Here is a 25,237-nt window from a genome sequence, read left to right on the forward strand (position 1 = left end):
TAGAAACAGCACGCTGGCAAAGTACTTCTGGGTCTGTTGAATCTAAGACAAAATACGGCCTTGTGTTTTGTCTTTAAAAAATCAACCTGAGTTATAATTTACATAAAATGAAATGCACACATTATCAGGGTGTAGCTTTGTGATTTTGACAAATATTTATACCTGCCACCACAATCAAGATATGGAAAATTCACATCACCCCCAAAACTAACTTCCTACTGCTTTGCAGTCTCCCCTCCCCTGTAACCAGCTCCAGGCAACCACTGCTCTTTCTGTCACTCTAGATTAGTTTTGCCTGTTACAGAATTTCATATAAATGGAATCATACAGTGTAGTCCTTTGTGTCCATTCTCTTTTGCTCAGCATGATGTTTCGAGGTTCAGGCGTGTCTTCGTATATCAGTAGTTCGTTCCTTTTCATGGCCGAGTAGTAGTCCATTCAAGGGATATATCACAATTTGTTTATCTAGTTATCTGTCGATGGGCATTTGGGTTGTTTCCATTGGGGCTGCAATAAAAAAGTATTCCTGTATAGCTCTTTTGCTAACTACATGCTTTAATTTCTCTGGGTTACGTGTCTAGGTGTGACTGACGTGCAGTTTTCCAAAGCACTTGTACCATTTTACATTTTCAGCAGCAATAATTCGACAGTTGCATTGCTTCGTACCTCTGCAAAATTTTAGCCATGCTGATGTTTGTGAAGTTCTGCCCCACAGTGCATAACCTCCTCATTATGAATATTCCTCGCCAGAGTGGGACATGTTACAGTTGATGAACCTACGTCGACACACCATCACCCAAAGTTCATAGTTTACATCAGGGTTCACTCTGTGGGCTTGGTCAAATGTATAATGACACGTATCTACCATTATAGTATCCTACAGAGTATTTTCATTGCCCTAAAAATCTTCTGTGCTCTGCCTATATATCTCTTCCTCCCACCAAACTCTGGCAACCGCTGATCTATTGACTGTCTCCATAGTTTTGCCTTTTCCAGAATGTCATGTGGTTGGAATCATTCAGTATGTAGCCTTTTCAGATGGGCCTCGGTCACTTAAACTATGTATGTAAATTTCCTCCGTGTCCTTCACGGTTTGATAGCTCATTTCTCTTTAGTATTCCATTGTCTGGATGTATCACGGCTTACTTATCCACTCACCTTCTAAGGACATCTTGGTTGCTTCCAAGTTTTACCAATTATGAATAAAACTGCTATAAACATCCATGTGCGTGTCTTTTTGTTATTGTTGACATAAGGCTTTAACTTCTTTGGGTAAATACCAAGGAACATAATTGCTGGATTGTATTGTAAGGGGGGTTTAGTTTGGTTAAAAAATGCCGAACTGTCTCCCAGAGTGTCTGTATCAGTTAGGGTTCCCATCAGCAATGAGTGGGAGTTCCTGTAGTCCCGTGTCCCCTCCAGCACTTGGTGGTGTCAGTGTTCCCGATTTTGGCCATTTCCTTGATAACATGCATTTACTTGCAGTCTACATATTTCCTTTGGTGAGGTGTCCGCTAAGGTCTTTGGCCCATCTTTTAATTAAGTTGTTTGTTTTCCTATTGTTGAATTTTAAGAGTTCTTGGCATATTTTGGACCACAGTCCTTCATCAGATGTGCCTTTTGCAGATATTTCCCTCACCCTGTGGCTTTCCTTCTTACTCTCTTGACATTGTCTTTTGCACAGAGGAGACGTTTAAAATTTTAAGGAAGTCCAGCTTATCGGTTATTTCTTTCATGGGTTGTGTTTTTGGTGTGGTGTCTAAAAAGTCATTGCCATATCCGAGGTCATCTAGGTTTTCGCCTATGTTATCTTCTAGGCGTTTTATAGTTTTATGTTTTACATTTCGGTCTGTATCCAGTCTGAGCTCATCTGTGTGAAGAGCGTAAGGTCCGTGTCTAGATTATTGTTTTGTGTGTGATGTTCATTTGTTCCAGCCCTATTTTTTGAAGACTCTCTTTGTTCCATTCTATTGCCTTTGCTTCTCTGTCAAAGATCAGTTGACTATACATTTATACAGTTGACTATAAATATATTTGAAACATATTTAAGGCTCTGCACTATCCTGAAGTAAAGAAATCTGATCAACTTGCCCAAGTCCGAAATTTGCCTAATGTATTTGACCACGAACCCCTTCCTGAATGCCCCTTCCTTTTTCTTCCCCCAGCAGAGCTTGAATTGACATTTATTGGACAAACATTTATTGAGATCCTGTCATCTGGCATTGTCCTGCTCATGGAGAGCACAGCCAAGTACATAACAGACGTGGGCCCTGAACCTCCCCAGCAAAACCCTGAGAGCTAACGTTTGCAAGTGCCAAGCACTAAATGCTTTATTTCATTTAATCCTCAACTGTGCTCTCAGAGTTGGATATTATTGCCCCATTTTACAGACGTGAACATGAGGCTTGCAGCACTTATGTGACATCTTCATGGAAACAGAGCTAACAAATGACAGAGTTGGTATTCAAACTCTAGGACCCCTGACAGCAGAGCTCAGACTCTTACACCTGAGCACTTGGGAGTTACTGCTTCAATTCAGTGCCCCTCCCCAGCCCTGGCCAAATCCCCACCCCAGGCCCAACCCAACCCCAACCCCAACCCCAATCCCAGCCCTGGAAAACTCCCAGTCATGCTTCACAACCCTGCTGAGGATCTCTAGGAGCCCCCATTTGTTCCCTGGGGAACCTCAGCAAAAAACCCAAACCAAACAAACAAAAAAACCTTGTTAGTCCAAGTGATAATTTTTACAATTCACATTTATTTTGGAAAAAAAAAAAAAAAAAAGGTTCTGCTAAAAATACTCCTACAAAGGCATTGGAGTAACAGGGTCAGGGGCTCATGGACACAGCTGGTGAGATTTCCTTGGTCACAGCAGTGGGGGTCCAGGTCTGACCCGTGGCCATCTGAACCCCAGCTGCATCACTTCTAGACCCCCCAACATGATCAGGAAAACCCATGTTTATAACCAGTGGAAACAGGATTCTATGATCCCTGCCAGACCCTGCCACCAGTCCCCTGTTGAGAGCTCTGGTCTGAATGGCCCAGGCTGGAGCCAACACCTTGGGTGAGGGACGGGGGGAGGGGAGTCCAGGGCAGTGGCTCAGACAGTGGCTCTAGGAGGTTAGGATGTCCAAATGCCCCCAAATAGAGTGCCCCCCTGAAGATCTGGGATTTGACTGGCCAAGGGTCTGACAGGAGAGGGGTTGAGTGGGGATCACTGGTAGCAGCATAGCATCGTGACTGTGAGGGCAGATGCTGGGGTTAGAGACCACTGGCTGACTGTGTGACCTGGGCAAGCCCCATGCAGGTCTCTGAGTTCCCTAGTCTGTGGAGCAGGAATAATAACTGCACCTGCCTCACAGAGCTGTGTGAGGATTAAGTGAGACACTGTATAAAAGGTAAGCACGGCCTCTGGCACATTGTTGGCACTCAAGAAATAGCAGCTATGATTAGGATTTGGGGTCGAGCCTGACCAACCAGTAATTGCTTTTTGTACTCCAGGGAGGCTGGCTGTGGGTGAGGTTCCTCCCAAGCCTACCCTGGGCCAGCCTCAGGGCTCCACCTCGTGGCGCCTGCCCACCAGAGTCCCTGTCCATGGATGGGAAACCAGACAGATTGATTACTGAGCTCTGAGCAATCCAGAGGCACCTCCTCAGGCTGGCCTCCCAGATCCCATAAGCAGTATCCTCAACTAGAAAGTGTCAAAGGGTCCTTGGAATGGGACAGGGACTGTATGGCCATGATGCTATACCCCATGTCCACAGGAAGGCACCTGGCTCTGGGTTTGCAGCAAGACCCTATGGTTGCCCAGTGTTAAAAAAAAAAAAAAAGATTGGCTCTGCACAGGAAGGTGGTGTACCCGGGGAAGATGCTTCAGTGAATCCCTGGCCCTGCAGCCTCTTCTTCTGGGGGGGGGGGGGTGTTCTACCCCAGGAGAGCCCCTCCCCAAACCTAGCTAATGGGGTCCTCACTTGGCTCCTGAGCTGAGCTGTCCAGCCCGCCAGCCAGTGGGCACCGTGGGCTGGAGCTTTGCTCAGCTGGGGCAGCCAGGTGTGGGCAATCCTGCCACTCTTCCAGGGAGAGAAACTCAGCATCACAGGAAGGGCCCTGGCCCTTGTCAAGGTCCACCTCCTACTCAGACTCAAAGGATGGAGCTGTTGTTAATATTTGTTTTCGGCTGTCTTCCTGGCCATCTCTTTCTCTCTCACTCTTTCTCTTTCTCTGTGCTTTGTCCCTGCCAGGTTTGGGAACCAACAGTGAACAATGGGACTTGAAGTCTCAAGAATTAGCAGCATAGAATCATATGGTGATGGAATGTTAAAAACATGGAATCCTTCCATTGGACCCTTAGAATTATGGGCTTTTGCAATCTTAGAACCTGGGACTCTTTTACCCATGGAATGTTAGAATTCTGGACTCTTTCAGTCTCAGCAGGGTCCCTAGAGTGTATGTGGTCCTGGCTCGGACCTCGTCCCTCTCGCTCTCCCATTCCCCTCCTCCAACAGGGTCTCTGAGACCTGAGTAGAGCCAAGGACCTTCCCTCCCTCCCCCTCCTCCAGGGACAGCCCTGCGTCTTAGTCTGAGTAGCAGGGGGTTGTTGGTGGTGGTTGGGGGCATATGAAGCTCCAGGTCCAGCAGGAAGCCCCGCCGGGCCAGGTGTTGAATGAACAGGCCTGGATTGTAGCCTTGGGGCTTGTGGGGTCTCCATAGGGTGGCCCTGGGTGGGCTGCGGGGCCCCTCTGAAGTACTACGTTTTTGCTATATCAGCTTTCCTGAGGCAGCCTTCATGCTGGGAAGCTAACCTCAGACAGACTCAGGGTCTGGGGGTCTTTCTAATATTCCTGAAGGCTTAGCTGTCTAAACACATTCCTGAGGGTCAGCCCTACCCCCATTTCATGGGTCCTAATCCATGTCTGAGTTTGGGCATCTTATCTGACGATGTCCTGCTGTGTCCTAATCCCTGTCTACAGCAGCCACTTTCTCTGCAGACATCAGGGACAGGGTGTCGTGGGAAAAGTGGAGAGGATTTCAGTTTGGAGGAGTCTCCCAGAAGAGCTTGTTAAAAACAGAGGCTCCTGGGCCTGACCTTGGGGATTCTGATTTAGGGGGCTGGGGAGGAGCCTGTGAGTCTGCAAGTTGAACAAGAGCCCTGGAGAATCTGATACAGGTGGGCAATGGCACAAATATTGAGACATCCTGGGAGGTGGGAAAGAGGGAGCACTGAAGGGAGAAGGCCTGGTTGGGATCCTCTGGCAGCACCACTGGAAATCTGTTTCCTCACCTCTAGAGTGGGGATGGTAACACCCATAAGGTCCCTTCCTACACGAGGCCCGACGTATGGTAACTGTTCAGGGATTAGTGCATCCATGTGGCCTCAAACTCCTTCAACCCAAATCCAGTGGGGTGTCCCTGAGTTTCCTGCGTCACGCAACAAAGGCCAAGTCACTTTCTGGGACCAACACTCTGGCTTTGGTTTCCCTGAAGGGAAACTGGTCAGCTCCAAGGACGTTCTCCGCGCTGTTTTACAGCAGGACCCACTTCCTGGGAGGCTGGGTCAAGGCTGGCAGATGGTGTGTGCATGTGCCCAGTGGCTCCCTAAGTCCCTCTGGGTTTCCCCAGCCCCTTCCAACATGGCTGGGTGATCCCACCAGGACCAGGGCGCCCAGGGCAGAGATGGGCCTCCTAAGCAGTTTGTATGCCACTGTCCAGCCTCAGCTCCTGCTTGCACCAGCGCTCTGCTCTGTCCCCTCAGGGCCCTGCCATGCCCACCTGCCTGTCTGTCCAGGCCATCACCGCCACCCACATCTACTCAGCTCCGGCCAGTGCCCGGCAGCTCTCAGAGAGGCCTGGGGGAAATGGGGTGGGTATCAGTTGAACGCAGCCAAATTAAGAATCAGGTAGCATGAAATCCAACCCTGCTGTTCCAAGCAGCTGAGGTGACTCTTTGGATTATCTGCGTCAGTGAGTGAGGATGGATAAGAAAACAGCAGGGCCCGGATTGTCCTGGAACAAACGAGGGCTTCTCCAGGGGGCTCTTCTTCCTGGGGGAGGGGAAGCTGTGAGGCATCCTCTTCCCATCTGATGGCTGAACTGACTCCTGTTAGAACCCCACGCTCGCTCTGCTGCTCTTCTGCTCAAGAACTGGATGTGGCTGGACCGTGGATCATGTGCCAACTGCCTCATCTTCCCAGTACGTCGAGCCCACTTCCCACCGCTCCCTCTGGCCCACGCAGCCACAGCTCCTCACTGTTGGAGCGTTCAGCCTCTGCATCTTTGGCTACACTCTACCTCTTGCCTGGAATGACCTTTCTCTCAATCTCTGTCATTTGCAAGACAGCCTCCTCCATGAAGCCCTCCCTGACAACCACAGCCCATTTGAGCTTTCCCTTCTCTTACCAACCAGCGTTAACACCAAGGGCTTCATGTCCTCTGATTGAGTGTGTGGAGTGGGCACTGGAAACAGATAAATGTGGCCTCGCTCTGCCCCTTCCTGGCTGAATAATCCTGAGCAAGCCACTTCCTCTCTCTGAACTTGTTTCCCCCCATCTATGCAGGGAAATAGTGACTCCTCCAAGGACTGCCGTGTATAAAGTATTTTGCATGCCCAGCTCACCCAGTCTAATCTTCTCATTTTATAGATGGGAGACCGAGGCTCCGTGAGGGGACGTGGCTTGCCTAGATCCATGTCTTAAGTTAGTGACAAGAGCAAGGCTGCCACTCTGTTGGCAGGATGCATTTTCCCTAGCAACCTGTGGCATCCTGTCCTTTGAATGCACTTACAGCCTTCCCTAGCAAGAGTCTTCCATCCTTTGGTACCGTCTTGGAACTACAGGGGCCCAGGAGGGAGCCAGGAGTGGCCAAGGGCTCAGCACTGTGGGGTGACGGGGAGGGGCCGGGGGGAGGCCTGGGTCCTGGGTCTTTCCCGTGCTTCAGCCAGGAGTGAGGAAGAACTGGGCAGGGGGGGAGCTCCCAGTTTTGTGAAGATGAACCCCTGATTCCAGAGGGGTGCAAGGCTAGTGGCAGAGAGCTCCCTGAGCAGTGGCAGCATGAGGACCAACTAGAAAAGATGGGGAGAGCCCAGCTGATGCCATCCGAGCAGGAGGCACCACTCACTGCTTAGTAAACAGCCACTGCCCCAAGTCCCTTAAGCATCCTCTGCATTGCCATCATCTGTTCTGATGGGTCTGCCCACGTCTTACCGGTTGATAGATATCACCCTCCGAGAAGCAGCCTGCTGATTATCAGTAATAACTCATTTGGGGGGCTTCTGGAGCAGCAGGAGTAGAGGTGATGGCACGACTCACTATTACCCAGCCTGGCCCTGTGAAGATCTGCTTGTCACACCCTCTCAGAGCATCTGGTCCCATTTCCACGGTGCCCTGGCCATGTTTACAAGGCAGCTTTCTTTCCTCAAGCACCAACTGTGTGCAGAGCAGCTGGAAACTCCTCTCACACTGCTGGGCAGGTGGGGCTGGCACTTGGGGCAATGGAGCCAGGAAAGGATTAGTAACCAGGCAGCGGGCGGGCGGCTCAGAGCTGCGTGCCCGGGTGAGCAGCTCGGCCGGCCACTCCCTGCTGAGAAGCAAGCACGAGGTGGTGGGGGAGCTGCTCCAGCAGCAAGAGAGGCAAGCACCCTGGATGGTCACAGTGACGTCTGTCTGTCACCCTGAAGTGGAGACACAGAGGGTCAGGGTAGCACCCTTACTCTTGAGAAGCAGGCACGTGGGGGCCCAGGACCACTGAGGACTCAGGGCCCTGGAGGGTGGAGGGGCAGATGTGCTGGCCAGCAGACACCAGCCTAGCGGCTTAACACAGGAAGCCATCTGACAGGAAGCACTGAGTGCCAGCCCCCTATGGGGCTTCAGAGCAGTGTGTGTGCATGGGGGCAGGCTGGGGAGACAGAGTTAATCTGAAGAGCATCGGGGCAGCTCCCTCCAGAAGGTGACCTTGTGTGCTGGGACAGCTGCCACCCGCGCTGGGCATCTTTGGGGCACAAAGGGCGGCTGGCTGGGCCAAGGCTGGCCAGTTCTGGGGAAACCAGCCAAGGCCTTCCCTGTGGCTTGCTCTGCTGTCCCTACTGGGGGGCCCTTGCTCCTCTCTAATCCCTTCCTTCCCTTTGCATCTCAGACTCTGGAGGACAGGTGAGTGACAGACGACAGGCTGGTCCATGCTGAATGCTCTCTTGGACTGCCGAGAGGCCTTTAGCTGGCCACCTGTGACCTGAATCTTTCCCACTGGTCATTTCCCATGGACAAAGGGAAAGGTCCTGAGATGAGGCATCCCTACCCCCTATTTATATTTCCTGCCTCCTCCTACACAAGGAATTCTGTTTGTATTTGAGTAGGAGCCCATTTGCACAGAGATTAGTTGACTAGGACAAGGTGATCATTCCTGTGGCTTTGACTGGGGGTCCATGAGTACTCTGGGACCCTCTCACTCCCACTGTAACAGCTCACCTAATACCTGGACCTCCTTCCCCTGGCCCAGGAGAGGTGAGTGCACCTGTCAACCTCCTGCTCCTGATGCATCCTGCAGAGGCATCAAGCGCCAAGTTCTGAGCCATTTCCAAGTCACTTCTTTCATTGCCTGTGCTTTTGAGGAGCCAGAGCCAGAGAAGCCACATGGACTTTGGCGTCCTCCATGTGTTTCTCAGCCCTGGGCCTTCTATAACCCTGAGGGAGGAAGAGCACCATGGGTCACTTGACAAGTTCCAAGGGTACCAGGGTCTCTCTCTTGGAGCTCACAGAGGGCAGGGGTCATTTTATAACTAAAGTGTTTATTTCCATTCAATTCACTAACCGATTGGTCCGCTCAGGTGCCTGCATTTGCTCACAGGAGGGAGACTGTGGCCAGACCCCTTGGCTGATGGGTTTTCCCATGGCCAAGACCTTTCAGATCTGGGCAAAGGTCTGGAGGAGGGAAGGGGGTGGGAGAGAACCACACACTTTCTCCCAGGGAGGAAGGGAGCATGCCTGCACGTGTCTCCGAGGGGGATGCTCTGGAGGCTGAGATATCACAGTGAATGATCGGGGTCCTGGCCTCTGATGCAGCCTGGTTTAGGCTCTCAGAGGTGAAACTGGGTCCTGGCCATCTGAGGGCACGCAGGAACCTCAAAGGGGCCTATTTGCCTGGAAAGTACTGGATATATTGGGGCAGGAGAGTGGACAAGTGGGCAGAGAATGCTGGCTCTGCAGCCTCAGAGCCTACTTCCCGCTCAATCTGTTGCTTTCAGAAACAGTCCTGGGGGAGGGGATGCTCCTCCACCTTGGCCCCCCATCTCTGCCCAAATCCTACTCAGTCTATGAATGGCCCAGATGGCCCCGTGGCAGTTGGCTTTGGTGAGGCCTGGCAGCAGGTGGGAACTCTATTCAGGGGGAGGAGGGAAGGGTGTCAATGAAAACCATATAAAAATCCCGAAATGTGCATATAAAATCTCGCCCTTGGTGTATTGCCTAAGTCAGTAAGCAGAAAGCACCTTCTTCCTGGGGAAGGATCAAGTCCTCAAAAGGTAGGAAATGTCAAAGTGTCACTTCATTGTCATTAAAAAAAAAACCAACAAACAAACCCCCAAACCAAATTCACCCCTGACCAAAATACCCCCAGTCCACGAATCGCTGTAAACAAACCCAGACGCAGGATCAACCCTCCTCGGTGGCGTGGCAGTTGTAGCTGATGGTAGTCACTGCGGCATCAGTCCTCCAGGTGGGGGCTGTCGGGAGTGGGCGCCCGGGGGCCCGGGAGCTGCAGGCCTGGGGGGGCAGCCTCAGGAAGGCCGACCTTTCTGGCGTCCCTGTGTCCTCCCTGACCCAGGAAGACAAGAGTCCCTTTTCAGCCCCTTGAGCCAACAGGAGAAACAAGTCTTTTTCATTGGAGTTTCTAAAATAGCCTCCAGGACAGAAACATTCTTCTGTTTGCCCAGTGGCAGCGGGAATGGATGTTCCCAGAGTGGTTCCCAGGTGGCTGCCCGCCTGTCCGCCTGGCACGTGGCTGTTGAGCAAGGCCTGGAAGAGCAGCCTGGGGACAGGAGAGAAGGTGGGCCCTGGTCTCTCCCTTTCACATTTGTTTTCCTCAAAGTGTTTCTTGGCTCCAGCCAGGTTGCCTTCCCAGAGGGAGTTAGAGAGAAACTGCTTTTGGTCTCCGATTGGCCAAACCGCATGAATCTCCCAAGCCCTTTTTTTTCCCCCAAGAACAATGATCGCTTTCCTTATGAGAATCCTCTTTGAAAAATATTCCTTGTATTTCCCGCCCCCTCCCAGGATCTATTTTCTGTTGTCCCCATTCCCTTTTTTTCCATCATCTGAGTTGCACGTGTTCTTGGTGACGTCTCGTGGCGACATCCCATGGCTGGCGCGCTGCTTGGTTCTTCCTGTTGCCATGGCCTCCTGGCAGGTGGCTGGCCCTTCGGTAGAACCGGGAGGCCAGCGTGGGGGTGGAGGGCGGGGCCCGGCGGAAGAGGTGAGCCGAGGCAGGCGAACGTCAAACCTCCACAGACTGGATCTGGTTCATCTGTGCCCGCATCACCTGGATACTGTTCAGGATTTTTTTCTGGTGGCCAGCCAAGGTGACCCCGACCCGGAGAATGTCCCTTTGGGAGAGAAGCATGTGTGTTAGGGAAATGTGGGGGTGGGGGGACTTTGAGCCAGGTGGAGAGCTGCCTGGGCTTCTCCAAGGGTTTCCTGCTAAAGAGAGCAAGGGAAAGGGTGAGGGGCGTGGGGGAGCGGGTGGGCACCCGGAGCTGAATGAGTGACTACATGAGGTGGAAGGAGCGAGCACGTGGCTGGGAGTCAGGGCACCTAGGTGCGCGGTCTCCTCTGCTTTGGGGAAGGGGAAAGGGAACCTGCCTTTATTAGGCATCCACTCTATACCTCCTTTGATCTTCCTACAAACCCCCAGTTTACAGAAGGAAAAACTGGGGCTGAGGGAGGGTCTGTGACTTGCCCAAGGTCACACAGCCAGGGGCTGGCAGGCAGACCTGGCTGTCGATCAGAATGTGACTCCTAAGTTGGCCATGTCATCCCTTGGTCCCCACATCTCAGCTGGAACACCGTCTGTTTTTCACTCTCCAGAGCCCCCGCCTGGGAGGCTGGGTGGAGGCAGAGGGCACTTACTCCATCATCATCTGTGACACGACATCGAAGGAGGTGAAGCCGGCACTGGCGAAGCTCTCCTTGTACTGCCCCATCTTGATGGCCTCCAGCCACTCGTCCACTGTGTTAAAGCTGGTGTAGTCGGGGATCGTGCGGTCCAGCAGCGGCAGGTTGATTCTAGGGGTGGGGTGGGCAACAGAGACGGTCAGGCACGTGCTGGCATAGGGGTAAGGGTGAGGGTGGGCCGCAGGTGCACCTGCATGTGCGTATCTGTCGGTGTGAACACAGGTGAGTGTGTACATATGTGAGCCTTTCTGTGTGGGTAGGTGTGAGTTTGAACCCGTGTAAATGTGCACACATATTTGTGTGCGTATCAGGGCGAGTGTGCCGGACTGACAGCTGAGGCTACCTGGAAAGTCTGGGGAAGCCTCTGCAGGGACTGCTGAAAGGCTGGACCACATGTGAGGTGGGACACGCTTCTTATTTCAGCAGGAGGGAGTTCGGCTGGACTGGTTGCTGAAGATCGCTGTCTCTTCCCCCCAATGCCATTCTCCATCCTTGCCCACCCGGGTTGTGCTGCAGAAGCTCATCTTGTGGACCGCATCTCCAAGTCCAGATAGAGCTCTGCACTAATGGGGGCCACTTCCTGGCTGGCTCGGAGCAAAACGACCCTCGTCAGGCTAAAAGCTCACAGTATTTGTATCCGAGAGTCAGGAGCTGCTGACTCAGGGTCAAGGTGAGAAGCGACAGCTAGCGGCAGACACGAAGATCTGTTGGCCACAAGAACTTGGCAGGTGACTCTCTGGATATAGCCAGTCCTGGACCCTGAGGACACCTGCCCTTCAGAATCCCTGTGTGATGAGGGTTCCGGAGAGTGCAGGGACCTGAGTGGGCCTGTGACAGTGCCCAAGCAAGCCAGTGGTGGCTGCAGATCTGATGGAGCCCGCTGTGGGGCATGTGTGTGTGTGGTGAGTATATACTGCTGAATGTGTGTATATGTGTGCTTAGGTGCCTATGGATGTGTGAGACTGTGTGTGTGTGTGTGTGTGTGTGTGTGTGTGTGTGTGTGTGTGTGAGAGAGAGAGAGGGAGAGAGCATAAGCAGAGCATTTGTGCCTGTGTTCATGCATGTGTAAGACTATGTTCGCGTGTGCATGCGTGTGCGTGTCTGTGTCAAGGAGTATGCAAACACAAGAGAGAGAGTACAGGTTTGAGTGAGGGTACTTAGGGAAGAAACTTAGGAAATCTATTCACCAGCCAGGATTCTGCTAACTTTTCTTAAACGTTGTCCTATCTGACCATATAAACGTGCTCCCTCTACCACCCGGTGTGCAGTGTCCCGCGCTCCTCTGTACCCCAAGGCAGGGCAGATGCCCAACGAACTATCCTTCCCGGTCCCAATTCAGGCAGAGCATCTGCCTGAAGCAGGGGCAGCTGGCATGGGAGGGTATTTGGAGAGGTTAAGGGCTGGCTGGGGCTGATCCATACAGAGAGAGGGCGGGGTCAAGGCAGGGCGGGGCCATACCCAGAGGAGAGGGGCGCCATGGCTTTGAGGCTGTTGGGGTTGCGGATCATCTTGTCCAGCGTGTTGACGATCTGACCAAACTTGGGCCGGTGGTTGCGGTCCTTCTGCCAGCAGTCCAGCATGAGCTGGTGCAGGGCGCTTGGGCAGTCCATGGGCGGTGGCAGTCGATAGTCTTGCTCTATGGCATTGATTACCTGGGGACAACACGGGGGCTGAGTGGGGTTGGGTGGGTGGGTAAGAGCATCTGCCCTCTGGCCGGGCCTAACTTGCCCCCAGTGCATTTCAGAACACCCATTTGGTTGCCCCCCACCTTCTTCCAGGCAGCCCCAGGGATGGACCTCACCGTGGGTTCCCAGAATAATCATATTGTCCCCAAATTAAACACCTGATGGGCAGACATAGTCTCATTCAGGGCTGGCCACAAGGTGAACACATCCTAAAGGTTTGCTGATTTATAGATGGTGGACTTTTCCTACTCTTGACCCCCTGGAGAGTCCAGGGTCCTGTGCAGACATTTGAATCAGCCATCATAGGGCTGGGATCTGCCTTTGCCCGGGATCTCAGAGACGATGCTTCCACTCTCTGGGAGATCAGCAAGAGGCCAAGAATGCTGGATCTCCCTCTCCCCGATCTGGCTCTCTTGGAGACTTACGTCCTGGTTGGTCATGTCCCAGTAGGGCCGCTCCCCGTAGGACATCACCTCCCACATGACGATACCGTAGCTCCACACGTCGCTGGCTGAGGTGAACTTCCTGTACTGGATGGCTTCTGGGGCTGTCCAGCGGATGGGGATCTTCCCGCCCTGTGGAGCGAATGCGGGCTGATGGGCGGGAGGCTGCCCGGCCTGGCCTCTGCTCTCACCAGTCGTATGAAGCAGCCTGCTGCTCCCCAAGCTCACCGTGCTGCTTTAGACCGCGGGCATTTGCACAGGCTGTTCCTTGTGTGACGTGGCTTTCCCCACTCTGCCACCTGGAAACCTCCTCCTCCTGTAAGTCCCTCTGAAAGTCTTTCCTTAAGTCCCAAAGAGTTGCTCACGCTGTTGAATCCTACAACTGTGCCATGTCTCTCCATCAAGGAGGCGCTTCTCATACAGCGCAATACTCAGATCATTTCTACTTGCCTGGCTCCGACTGTACTCTCTCCGAGCTCTTTGAGGGCAGGGACTGTGTCCTAATCCTTCCTGTTTAAAACCCTTCAACAACTCCAACTGCTTTCAGGAGAGAGTGGTGAGCATGTGCATTCAGGATCTCCAAGATCTAGCCCTGTCCACCCTTCCCCTCTCTCACTAACCACATTTCCCCTCACAGACTATATTCTGGTATCACCTTGCTGGGAAAACATGGCATCTGACACAATTTTACTAGCTAGATATCACCCCCTCCAGCAAGCCTTCCTCTGCCTCCCAAAGCTGGTGTCCTGGCTCAGAGCCCTGTCACTCCATGTAGCTCTTGCAAATATGTGTCCCCACCAGCCTGTGAGCTTGAAGAGGACAGGGACCATGTTTCTGTTTCTGTATCTCCAGGGCCCAGCACAGTGCCTGGCCTGAGCAGGGGTGGGTGAAAACGTAGTGCAGGGAGAGATGGATGCTTAGGCCCTCTGCCCTGGCACCGTGACTCCGGTGTTCCCTGTCTCCATCTTACCAGGGCGCTGGTGTAGGTGGGGTCTGAGGTATCATCCTCCAGAAAGCGTGAGAGGCCAAAGTCAGACACCTTGCAGACCAGGTTGCTGTTGACAAGGATGTTGCGGGCGGCCAGGTCGCGATGAACGTAGTTCATGTCTGCCAGGTACTTCATGCCAGCTGCGATGCCCCGCAGCATCCCCACCAGCTGGATGACTGTGAACTGCCCATCGTTTTGCTTCGGGAGAAGTGGAGAAAATGCAGAGTAAATGCAAGGGTTTGCATCAGACTCTGGGTCATCTTCACAACGGGTAACCACGGCCCTGCCACCCTGGCCTAGGCTCCGTTTCAGGGTGGCCAGTTTCAGGGTGGTGGGGAGAACAGACTGCAGCAGGCACAGCTGGTCTGAATCTGGCTCTACCCCTTGCTGGATATGCAACCTGGGACAAGTGACCTAACCTCTCTGAGTCTCAGTTTCCTCAAGTGTGTGTCAAATGGGGATAAGTGACACCCACCTCCCAGTGCTGTCTGAGTTAAACAAGAGGGTGCATAGAAGGGACTTGGCACATACTAGGTGTCTGAAAAATATTTGCTAAATGGCAACTAGTCCAGTGGCACCCTTCGGACTCCTTGTGAGTGATCTTGGTCTATCTGGTTGCCTATAACTTCCTAGGGGGCCTGAAACTTTCCTCTGTTGGCCTTGTGCTTTGGAGGAATCCAAAATCCTGTGAAAATTCTGGAGAAGGGGTCAAGAGACCTGGCTGTAGACCTGGCTTTCACCTTGATCCTCTGGATGACCCTGGGCAAGCTCTACCTCTCTTTGAGCCTCAGTTTCCTCTTGTGCATAAGGAGAAGGCTGTCTAAGAGCATGGATGGCAACAGATTTCAGGTTGTAGGCCAACTCTGATCAACTGGTTGTAGTGTCCTAGATTGAAGATTCTGAGATTTGCTTCTGGGTGTGGTTGGAGACCTCTGGGATAGATTAACAATGTCTGCCATGGGTAAGGGAATGGAAAGTGGCAACATACAAGCCATTCCTGATCTAGATCCTTTCCAAGACCCTTTTAGGCTCTGATAGTATGAATCTATGTCCACCACTCCTTTTCCTGACCCACCCATGGTCTCTGGCACTCTTGGCTTCCCCTACCCGGAGGAAGGAGTCCAGGGAGCCGTTCTCCATGAACTCAGTGATGATCATCACAGGCGTGCTCTTGGTGACAACACCCTCCAGGTGAATGACGTTGGGGTGGTCAAACTGGCCCATGATGGAGGCCTCGCTCAGGAAGTCCCGGCGCTGCTTCTCAGTATAGCCCGACTTGAGCGTCTTGATGGCTACAAAGATCTCTCTCTTGCCTGGCAGTTTCAGGTGGCCACTGCACACCTCACCAAACTCCCCTGGACAGACACACCAAGAGGGGCAAGATATCATTTGCCAGGTGGAAGTGTCACCGCCTTGTTCCCTGTAACCTCTACTCCTGGGGCCTCCTCAATGGTCGACTCAACCTCTTGGACACAGAACCCTTTGTAGAACATGGGGACCCCAAAAATTCCCAGCCACCTTTGGGAGTATGAGTGAACTCTTCATGGCTATCCCATGGTGTTGGATGCGCGTGGAGTGAGGATGTAGGGGAGCCTGGGGAGATGGACAGAGGGACATGGGATGAACGGCGGGAAGGACAAAGCACTGGACTGAGTCCAGAGAACTGGGCTCCAGGCCTAGCTCAGTCTCTGATGTGATGTGCAAGCTCCTTCCCAGCCCCGTGCCTCAGTGTCCTTCTCTGTTGACGAGGTAGTTGTATTGGATGACCTTTAAGGGACTTTTCCACTTTGGGCATTCTGAGCCTTCAGGCCTTGGAGGGTTCTCTGAGGCTCCTGCCCCACATCCTACCCTCCGTCCCAGGAGTACACATTGGGGTGGTCACCCCACCTGTGGCTGAGGCCACAGTACCCTGGGAGGGCACCAGCCACCTACCTGCTCCGATCACCTGCTCAATTTTGACACAGGAGATGTCAATTTCCTTGGCAAACTCCCGCACTGCCTCATTGGGGTCCTCGTAGGTGAAAGGGTCGATGTAGATCTTCATGCCTGGGGTCACTGGGGGATAAGACCAGGCTTGGTCACATGCACAGACTCAAGATGTGGACAAATGGAAAGGCAAGAGCCAGTCCATCCATGGAGGGACATATACTCTCATGTGGCCCCCCTAAGAACTGGGCAACCCCCTGCAGGTCACTTGGCCTCTCTGGGCCTCAGTGAGCAGATGGGCACTGAGCAGAAGAGTGAGGGGACCAGATTGCTCAGCAGGATTAGCAAATAGGTTCTAGCTCTTGTTCCAACTCTAATTGACTAGTAATAACTTCCTGGAGCTGCTCTGACTGTCAGGATTGGTTAGCGGTGTCTGTTATGGCCGTGGGCATACAAGGAAAGGATAGGTAGCTTTGTCACTCTTGTGATAGAGAATCAGGGGGAAGGAAGTCAAGAAGGAAGGGAGAGAATTGTAGCAAAACTACAGAAAAAGCAGGCAATTGACCATGTTCTTGGGCTTCTGCTAAGGAGGTCTCCCTATCTTTCCAGGCCTAATCTGAGCCTCCTCTCCCTCAGGAGATTCTGGCTGCCTCAGCCCTCCCAGGCAGCCCCAGAATCTGGAGGGCTGTCTCATCAGGATCTGAATACCTATGGCTCCTGGAACCACTTCATGGCCCCCCCCCCCCCCCCCCCCCCCCCAGCAAAGTCTTAAACCTTTCTGGATCTCAAGTTCCCTGCTGATCAGCATGAGGCAGGACATGGACATATTAATTCCTATCTGATGTGAATTTTTATTTTTTGATGCAGAGGAAGAAAGGAGGTGACTTGGATGTCAAAGACATCCACAAAAGCTTTGAAAGAAGGGAAAGATGATCCATCTCACACTGTCCCTTCCAGATAACTGGTATTCCGTCACCCAGACCATCTGACTCTCTCCCAGCCCACGCCTCCCTCTAGCTTCCCCAGCTCCCTGCCACATTCTCCCACTGCTCTGTTGAGCTGTGACTTTTTTGCAGCAGCTCTAGGAGTTGGGAGGTGGAGTCCCTGGGCCACAGTAAGGTGTGGCCAGTTGGTGAGCCTGCTCAGCTGTGTGACATTGGGCATGTTAGTTGAACACTCTCAGCCTCTGTTTCAGACATTCCAGGAATCTAGGAGGTGGAACCTCTAAATAGGGGTTGGCAAACTGGCTCACTGTCTGTTCTGTAATACGTTTTTATAAATAAAGTTTTATTGGAACACAGGCACACACATTCCTTTGCCTGTGGCTGCTTTCATGCCACAGTGGCTGAGTTCAGCAGTTAAAACAGAAACCATATGGCTTCAAAAGCCTATCTGGACCTTTACAGAAAAGTTTGCGACCTAACACACATGAGCTGTATTTTGAATTATTTGTCTAGCACTTTAGGTCAGGTTTCTTAATTTGAGTCTGTGAACCACTTGGCAGTCCCAAGGACAAAGCACAGGATTAAAACCAGAGAACTGGGTTCCAGAGCTAGCTCAGTCTCTGACGTGATGTGCAAGCTCCTTCCCCTCTCGTACTTTCCCCATCCTGCCCCCTCACTCTGCTCCAGTCACATTGGCCCCTTGGCTGTTCCTGAAACCTTTCAGACGCACTTCAGCCTCAAGGCCTTTGCACTGGGTGTTCCCTTGCCTGGGATGCTCTCCCCTGAGGTATTGCTACACAGCTCACTCCCCAGCTCCTTAGTATCTTTGTTCAAATGAAACACTCTCAGTGAGGCCAACCTTAATTCCCCTACTTAAAACCGCAACCCTGACCCCACCACTCTCAATCCATTACTCTGTTCTTTGTCTTTTTCCCACAGCACTTTCATCTTCTAATATACCATACGCTTTACTCATTTATTACATGTGTTATTTTCAATTCTCTGTCCCTTACACTAGGATATAACTTCCATGAGGTCAGGGATATTTGGTTTGTTTACTTGTGTGTCCCAGCACCTATAACAGTGCCTGACATACACAGTAGGCCACAACAAATATGTGACAAATGAATGGACATGCTGATGGCCCCCCTTACCCAGTGGCCATCTGAGGATCCCTAGGGTACCCCACTAAGTACAGTTTGAGAACCTATATTAGATCCACTTGGAATTCCTGTTCACTGAGTGAGGTCTCAGACACCCCTCTCCCTGCCCCCTGCCCCACACAGATAGTTCTGCCAGCATCAAATGGAGAGGAATCCATACTCTGCTTTTTTCTCTGCTGGGCCTCTTGGGAGGGTACACTGCTCTTGGTGTGTGCGGCACATGTGCTCCCAGCCCTGGCCTAAGGTGGGATGGGACAGTGGGAGAAATGGAGGCACTGGGTAGGGGTGACTGGTCACCAGAAGAGTCACCAGGAAGGAATGACAGGGCCTCCCACCTCCCTTCTCTCTCATCTCCCAGGCCAGAGCCTAGGGTCCTCATCACTGCACGTATTTATTCTACAGATATGTGTCTACTGACTGTTGCATGTGGGAAGCTGCAGCCAGGTAAGGGGCACTGTGCAAACAGACGATGGCCCTAAGTCTGGCGGGGTGGAGTCAGGGAAGGCTTCTCAGAGGGGTTTGTATGTGATGAGGCCTGAGGGAGAGGGAGAGATACTCAGGTAAAGAGAAGGGGGAAGGGGGCTCAGGCAGAGGGAACAGCATGTGCAAAGGCCGAGGGGGGGTGACAGTTCAGGGAACAGCTTGTCATTCAGTCTGACTACAACCTAAAGAAGGCTGGAGAAGTTGCCAGGGAGCTGACAGTGCAGGGCCCAAGGGTGCCAGCCCTACTAGGGTGTACATACTGTGGCCGCTGGTATAGTGCTGCAGCTTGTCCGTGTACTCCGAGTCCGCACGCTCAAACCCCCGTCTTCTGGAACAAGAGCAAGGGCTGGAGCCACCTGGAGGCACCCAGGGAGCTGGGAGCCACAGTGGGTGATAGGGAGAGGGTGGGCAGGCCCTTGAAACCACATCCCTGTCAGAGACCTCCCTGCCTGCCCCTCGCCTAGGAGCCTCACCCATCTGGCCCCACTCATCCCTTCCCACCTCTCCCACTTCAAGCCCACGCTCACTGTTTCCCCTGTCCCCTCTCCAACCAAGCCCCTTTCAAAGAGCAAAGCCATTTCCTTTGGCCATGGCCCCTGGCCTCAGAAACCCTGGGGGCTTCTATCCACCTGACCTTATAACTCAGTCTACTCTAAAGTGGGGAACTCCCAGCAGAAGTCAGGGAGCCAGGCCCACCTCCTGCACATGCCATGCCAGCCACTTGGGGTGCTCTCCACCCCCCCCTTCTGTAGGTGTCCTTTCCATCTTCCCAGTTGCCTCAGCCAGGGGGCCTTACCTGAGCTCCCAGCCTCCCATCTGACACTCTGCTTTATGGCCCTCGGCTAGTGCAAACGTAGGGCGATCTGTATTCCCCACCCTGCTTAGCACCCAGCATCCTGCAGTCTTCCTGCCTACTGTTCTGAGACGTTCCTCATGCTGAAGTATTAGTGTCTCAATGTGCCACCTTGAATAGCAGACTGGTCAAGGGCAATGCCTAACCCAAAGGATGGGCTGCTAACGATGGCCGTGCAGGAGGTGGGAGGCACTTGAGGGTACCCAGGCAGACCCGAGCCTCTCCCTCTCCCTCTCCCTGGTGCTGATGGAAATGCCTCCTCCGTTCACACGCTGCTCAGGAATGGCCGAGTGGGCGCACAGCCAGGCCCGTAGGGGCGAGGGGATACCCACCCACCTGTTACACACGATGGCGATGACAACCACGGCAATGAGGAAGACCAGGGCAGCCGCCGAGGAGCCGATGATGAGTGGCAGCTTCTCCTGGATGCTTGTCTGGTACTCGGCTGGGGAGAGAGCACAGCGCTGTTTTCTTAGCCTGGCTCTGGGAGTCCTAACACCCCATCGCCCTGCGGGGCCTCCCGGGATCCCAGGCTGTACTCCTGCTCCTCACAGAGTACCTGTCACATGCTCAGGTGGAGAACTGGCTGTCATTTGCTCACAAGTAACCATGAACTGCTCAATTTCTCATCTATAAAATGGGCATAATATCAACATCTCAGTGTTGATGTGAAAATCAACAATAAGCTGATACATACGGAGAGGCAGTTATAACACACCCTGAGGCCACACCCCCTGGGTTTGAGTCCCGACGGTGCCACTTACTATCTGTGTGATCTCTGGGAAAGTGACTTACCTCTCTGTGGCTCAGTTTCCTCATCTATAAAGTCGGGAGAATCACACTTCTCATTTCATAGGATTGTTTTGTAAAGCACTTAGAACAACACATGGCAATAGTAAGCACTTAGTAAATATCAACTATTATTGCTATTGAGTGTTTTAAGGGTTGGTCTCTGTGCTAATATGTTACATATCTTGTTTGATTCTTGGAACAGCTCAGTGATGCACTGCCTACGTTACCCTATTTTACAGACTGGGAAACTGAGACTTAGGTCATGACATGCTTGAGGTCACACAGTTAGAAAGTGGCCAAAGCCAGCACTTGAACCCAGGTACTGTGTTTGACCAGAGGCTGTGGGCTTAAATGAGATAGTGTGCAAAATGCACTTGGCATTGGCCTGGCTCTTGGAAACCACTTAGTATATTCTCAATGTCACCAACATCATCATAGTTTTAAATTTTATTATTCCCATTTGCTTTCATAACCAGATGGGCTTGTCGAAATCAGGGACAAGGTCAGTTCTGGGTCCTTAGCGTCAGCACACATTTGCTGAATTAATAGAGAAAGGCTCCTGGGACAGTCCTCCAGTACCCATGTCAGTAACACTCATCCAACATGCAAGAGGGCTGAGAAAGGTGAGAAACAGTGGCTGTGAGGAAGGGAGATTTGACAGATGAGGCGATGCTGGAAGAGACGATGGCGTCTTGAGGGAAGATTACTGTGATAAGAAACAAGTCTATGCCAAAGTCACGGGCCACTCCCAGGGACTGAAGCAGGCACCAAAAAGGGATGCTGGCACCTGGTCATAAGTAAAGCTGTCCTGGAGCTTGGCTGGTTGGTGGAGGGGCCCTGGAACTCACAGAAATGACAGCTATAACCTTAACTACTATTGGGTGTGCTCTAACTATGCGTGAGACTTAGCACCAGCCCTGTGCTAGGTCCTATACATTTACCCCCACCATAATACTAGTTTTTATAACGCTGATAGTTGTCATCTCCATTTATAGATGAGAAAAACTGAGGCTCAGAGAGGTAAGGTAGGTTGCTCAGAGCCACACAGTTAAGGCTGAATCTCCACTGTAATTTCCACCTGTCAGGCATCAGAGCTCACACTCTTTAACTATGCTGCCCCTCGAAGATTATTAAAGCAGGAAGGGTACTTAGAGACCATGTGGTCCCAAGCTGGGAGACACACAACACACGGGCTGCACCCTCTCATTCTCTTGCCCAGGGCAGACATTACTAATCCATCCCAGCACTTCTTCCTGCTAAACTCAGATGTAGCTTCAGATTTTTTTCATTCCAACTGTAAGTCACTGAAGTAATGTAGGGACGAAATAGTTTGCACTCTCCGATTGAATATGATGCTTTCATTTTATAGATGCGAAAAACCTGGACCAGGGAGTAGGTGGGATTTGCTCTGAGTGACTCTGCAAGTTAGGGCCGAGCTCCCAGGAGTCGTGGGAAATCAAGTGGCCTGGCTGACATGCTGGTAATGGGGTATCACAGTCCTTTCCAGGCCACAGAAGCAGTGCCTTTATATATGGTTGTGTGCTTTGTACAGCACACAAAGGTTCCCAGCCAGAAGGGAAGGGAGGCTGACATCAAGAAGTGGAGGCATCTTTTCCAATTTGCACAAAGGTGCTTTGTAGGGATGGCAGCCCAAGAGTTTGTTGTTTGTGGAGGCAGTGCCCTCCTGCCGCTTACCTTCTGTCATGGTCTGGAAGTACATCTTGCCACTGTAGCGCCCGTAGCCTGCCACGGTGCGTGCCCGCACCTGGAAGACATAGATGGCGCCGGCTTTGAGGCCCTGCACAGTGACCGTGTTGGTGGGGCTTTTTATGGCCGTGGCGTTGTACTCACTGAGCTCCTGCCGAGGAACAGAGAAGACAGTTAGCGAGGTTGTTGCCCACAGTGGGCCCAGAGCCCATTGACCACTCCTGCCACTTGGGGCGGGTCTGGCCACCAATGAACATCCGTGGTTCCCAATTCTTCACTCCCTCCCAGTAACAGAATATGACACCTGCAGCTTTGCATGTGATTTTGCAACACTTCCCACAAGAGAAGGCAGAGTGTATTTCTCCTGCTCATCGGTGCTGAGTTTATCCATGTGACTTGCTTTGGCCACTGGAATATGCTAGAGGACAGGATGCAAGCAGGGGCTTTACATGTGCTTGTTGATTTGGCTTGTCCTCTTCTGATTTTGCCATCTGCATGAGAGGGGCTTGGCCTGGGTACAGCTGATTCCAGAAAGAGAAACAAGGGGAAAAGACCTGGACCTAACTCCTGGAATGGAACAGGGTCACCTCAGCTGACCCACAGGCACAAAGAAAAATAGCCACTTGTTGTAGGTCATTGGATTTTTGGAGTTGTTTGTTTTGCAGCATCATCTCAACAACAGCTGACTAATACACATATACTGAGTGGTCACTATGTGCAGAGCCTGGGGTCTAGCCTGTGAGTTCTGTTGACAGCAGGGAGAAGGCACACATAGTTCACTTCTGCACCCCCCTTCCTGCCCCATGCCTTGACAGATTAAGTGGAAGGACCCCCATTCAGCCTTAGCACACTTGAGTCAGGCAAGAATTAAGACCCACAATGGGAAAATTATGCGCAAGGTCACATGTATCAGTTGATGGCTGCCTTGGGACTCAAAACCACACAGGAGCCACCTCTAATGTTCATGTCTTTGGGCACCCAGGACCTAATGCTCCCTTCTTTGAGAGATGCAGAATGCCAATTCTGAGCTCCTGAGCACTGCGCCGGGTAACCTGAGGAGCCTAGGACAGGACAAAGAGCCAGCTGCTGCAGCAAGGGTGGAGATATGGTTGAATTAGATGCAAATTTTTTTTACCTGCCTAGATGCTCATTCAGGCATCTGTCAGCTGCTCAGCTAACCTTCCCCAAATACACCCTTTGCATTAGGCCTTGGGCTGGGCACTGGAGACCCACAGAGGTTAAAGCACAGGCCCTGGTCTCGGAGAGCCCAGTTCAGAAAAGCAAACAGCGTGGAGAACTTAACCCTTTGAGAAGCAGATGAAAAGCACACACCTGCTTGTACATGCCAATCATGCACACATCAGGGATGCACAGAGCCCATGAACAGTCTCCTGAAACAACTAAATGAGTGTGAGCAATGTTATTACAGGTGATAATTGTAACTACAATGTTATAGTGTAGAGGTTAAGATCACCAACTGGAGCCAGACTTCCTGGGTTCAAGTCCTTCTACTGCTTATTACATTTGTGACCTTGGAGGAGTTCCTTAATTTCCCTATGCCTCCTGGTCTTCATCTGTAAAATGGGGATGATAATAATAATAATAATAATAATAATAATAGCTACCTTTAAGAATTGTTTGGAGGGCAAAGTGAATTCATTTGCATAAAATGTTTACAAGGGTAGGGGAAGCACAATGAGTTGAGGGGCACGTGACCTGGCCTGGGTAGGGGATATCTGGTGAAGTCAAGGAAAGTTCCCTGGAGGGTGGGGGCAACTGGAGTGGAATTTTAAACAAAAACACAAGTCACCCAGACAAAGAAGGGGGTGGGCATTCTTGGGAAGGAGCAGCAGGTGCAAAGGTAAGGAGGTGAGAAAGAGCTTGGGATGTGAGGGCTAGAGAGGGGCTGACCTGTGAGTGCTTCCTCCCCTCCCCCCACACCAGGAAGCAGCAGCAGACTGGAAGTTTCTCTGTCTTTGACACATCACCTGCCTCCTCCTCCAGGAAGCCTCCTTGACCTCCACGCCAGATGCGTCTCCTCCTCTGAGCCTTGGAGCACTTGCTGAGGGTACCATAGGAGGGTGGTTCTGCTACATTCCTTGCCCTGGGCCCAGGCTCGTCTTACTCCCTTGACTGTAAACTCCTGAGGGAAGGAGCTGTGTTTTGTTCCCTTGTCCCAAGCACAGGGTCCAACACGCAGAGGCCTTCCCTAACACCCACAGGATGAAGGCTGTCCTCCTTGGCCTGGCATTCCAGACCCTTCGTGACTCACCCTTTGTCGGTCTCTCCTGTCACATCCCAGTGTCCTCCAGGCTCTAGCCATATGTAACTACTTCCCCTTTCCCTGGGAGGGCTGCCAGATTTAGCAAATAAAGGTACAGGATGCTCAGTTAAATTTGAATTTCAGATGAATAATTTTTAGTATAAGTATGTCCCAAGCAATCTTTGATATATACTTATGCTATAAAATTATTGTTAAAAATTCAAATGTAACCCCGATGTCCTATATTTTATTTGGCAGCCTTACCTTCCCTGGACACCCTGAGCCTTTGCCAAGTGCTGCTGCCCCATATGAAATACCCTTTCCTCATCTGCCTGGCAGGTCCCTACTCATTGTTCAAGACCCAGCACTAAGACTGCCTCTGCTGGGAGACTTCCCAGATACCCCAGCCAGAGGTCACAGGTCCATTGTCTATTTTTCTGATATACCTGTATATTCTCTAAGGACCGTGGGTTTCCTGAGAGCAGGAACCTTATCTCATTCATCTCCGGGACCCCCCCAAACTCCACACACAGTAGGTGCTTGACTGTTCACAATCTATGAACCCAGGACGCACTACCAGGCTTGGCCGCTAAGCGCCGCTGTCTAACATGGGATCTGCTTCGGTTTGCCAAAGGGATTGATCCATCCTGCAGACTGGCTGGGTGCCCCCTCAGGCTGGAAGTTTTAAGTTCCTGATTATACACAGGAGATGGGAGGCAACCGCCAGTGGCATAGGTGCCTCAGGAGAATGAAGAGTCCATCTGAGTGGATCCCTTCTCTAACGTGGGGCACAGGACCCAGCAGGGGATTGGAAGTCATTTCAGATGCCAGTTCTTC

General features: G+C 52.0%; 1 protein-coding gene across 3 annotated transcripts in view; it reads right to left on the minus strand.

Annotated features, from left to right (window-relative positions):
* Positions 1–10,188: 10,188 nt before the first annotated feature.
* EPHB2 (EPH receptor B2) overlaps positions 10,189–25,237 on the minus strand; it is a 158,443-nt gene continuing 143,394 nt past the window's right edge. The window contains exons 7-16 of one of the 3 annotated variants that reach the window (XM_087820171.1): positions 22,126–22,288; positions 19,975–20,083; positions 19,046–19,113; positions 16,202–16,324; positions 15,377–15,624; positions 14,252–14,467; positions 13,264–13,413; positions 12,612–12,805; positions 11,109–11,264; positions 10,189–10,585 (exon numbers count right to left, since the gene is read on the minus strand). In XM_087820171.1, coding sequence (XP_087676297.1) covers positions 10,477–10,585; positions 11,109–11,264; positions 12,612–12,805; positions 13,264–13,413; positions 14,252–14,467; positions 15,377–15,624; positions 16,202–16,324; positions 19,046–19,113; positions 19,975–20,083; positions 22,126–22,288 — 1,536 coding nt within the window. In that variant the 3' untranslated portion in view covers positions 10,189–10,476. The remainder of the gene's footprint in view (positions 10,586–11,108; positions 11,265–12,611; positions 12,806–13,263; positions 13,414–14,251; positions 14,468–15,376; positions 15,625–16,201; positions 16,325–19,045; positions 19,114–19,974; positions 20,084–22,125; positions 22,289–25,237) is intronic. The other 2 variants (XM_087820170.1, XM_087820169.1) reach the window with 2 other exon arrangements.

This window comes from Miniopterus natalensis, chromosome 9, assembly GCF_054644295.1.
Source record: "Miniopterus natalensis isolate mMinNat1 chromosome 9, mMinNat1.hap1, whole genome shotgun sequence".
NCBI classification, from domain to species: domain Eukaryota; kingdom Metazoa; phylum Chordata; class Mammalia; order Chiroptera; family Miniopteridae; genus Miniopterus; species Miniopterus natalensis.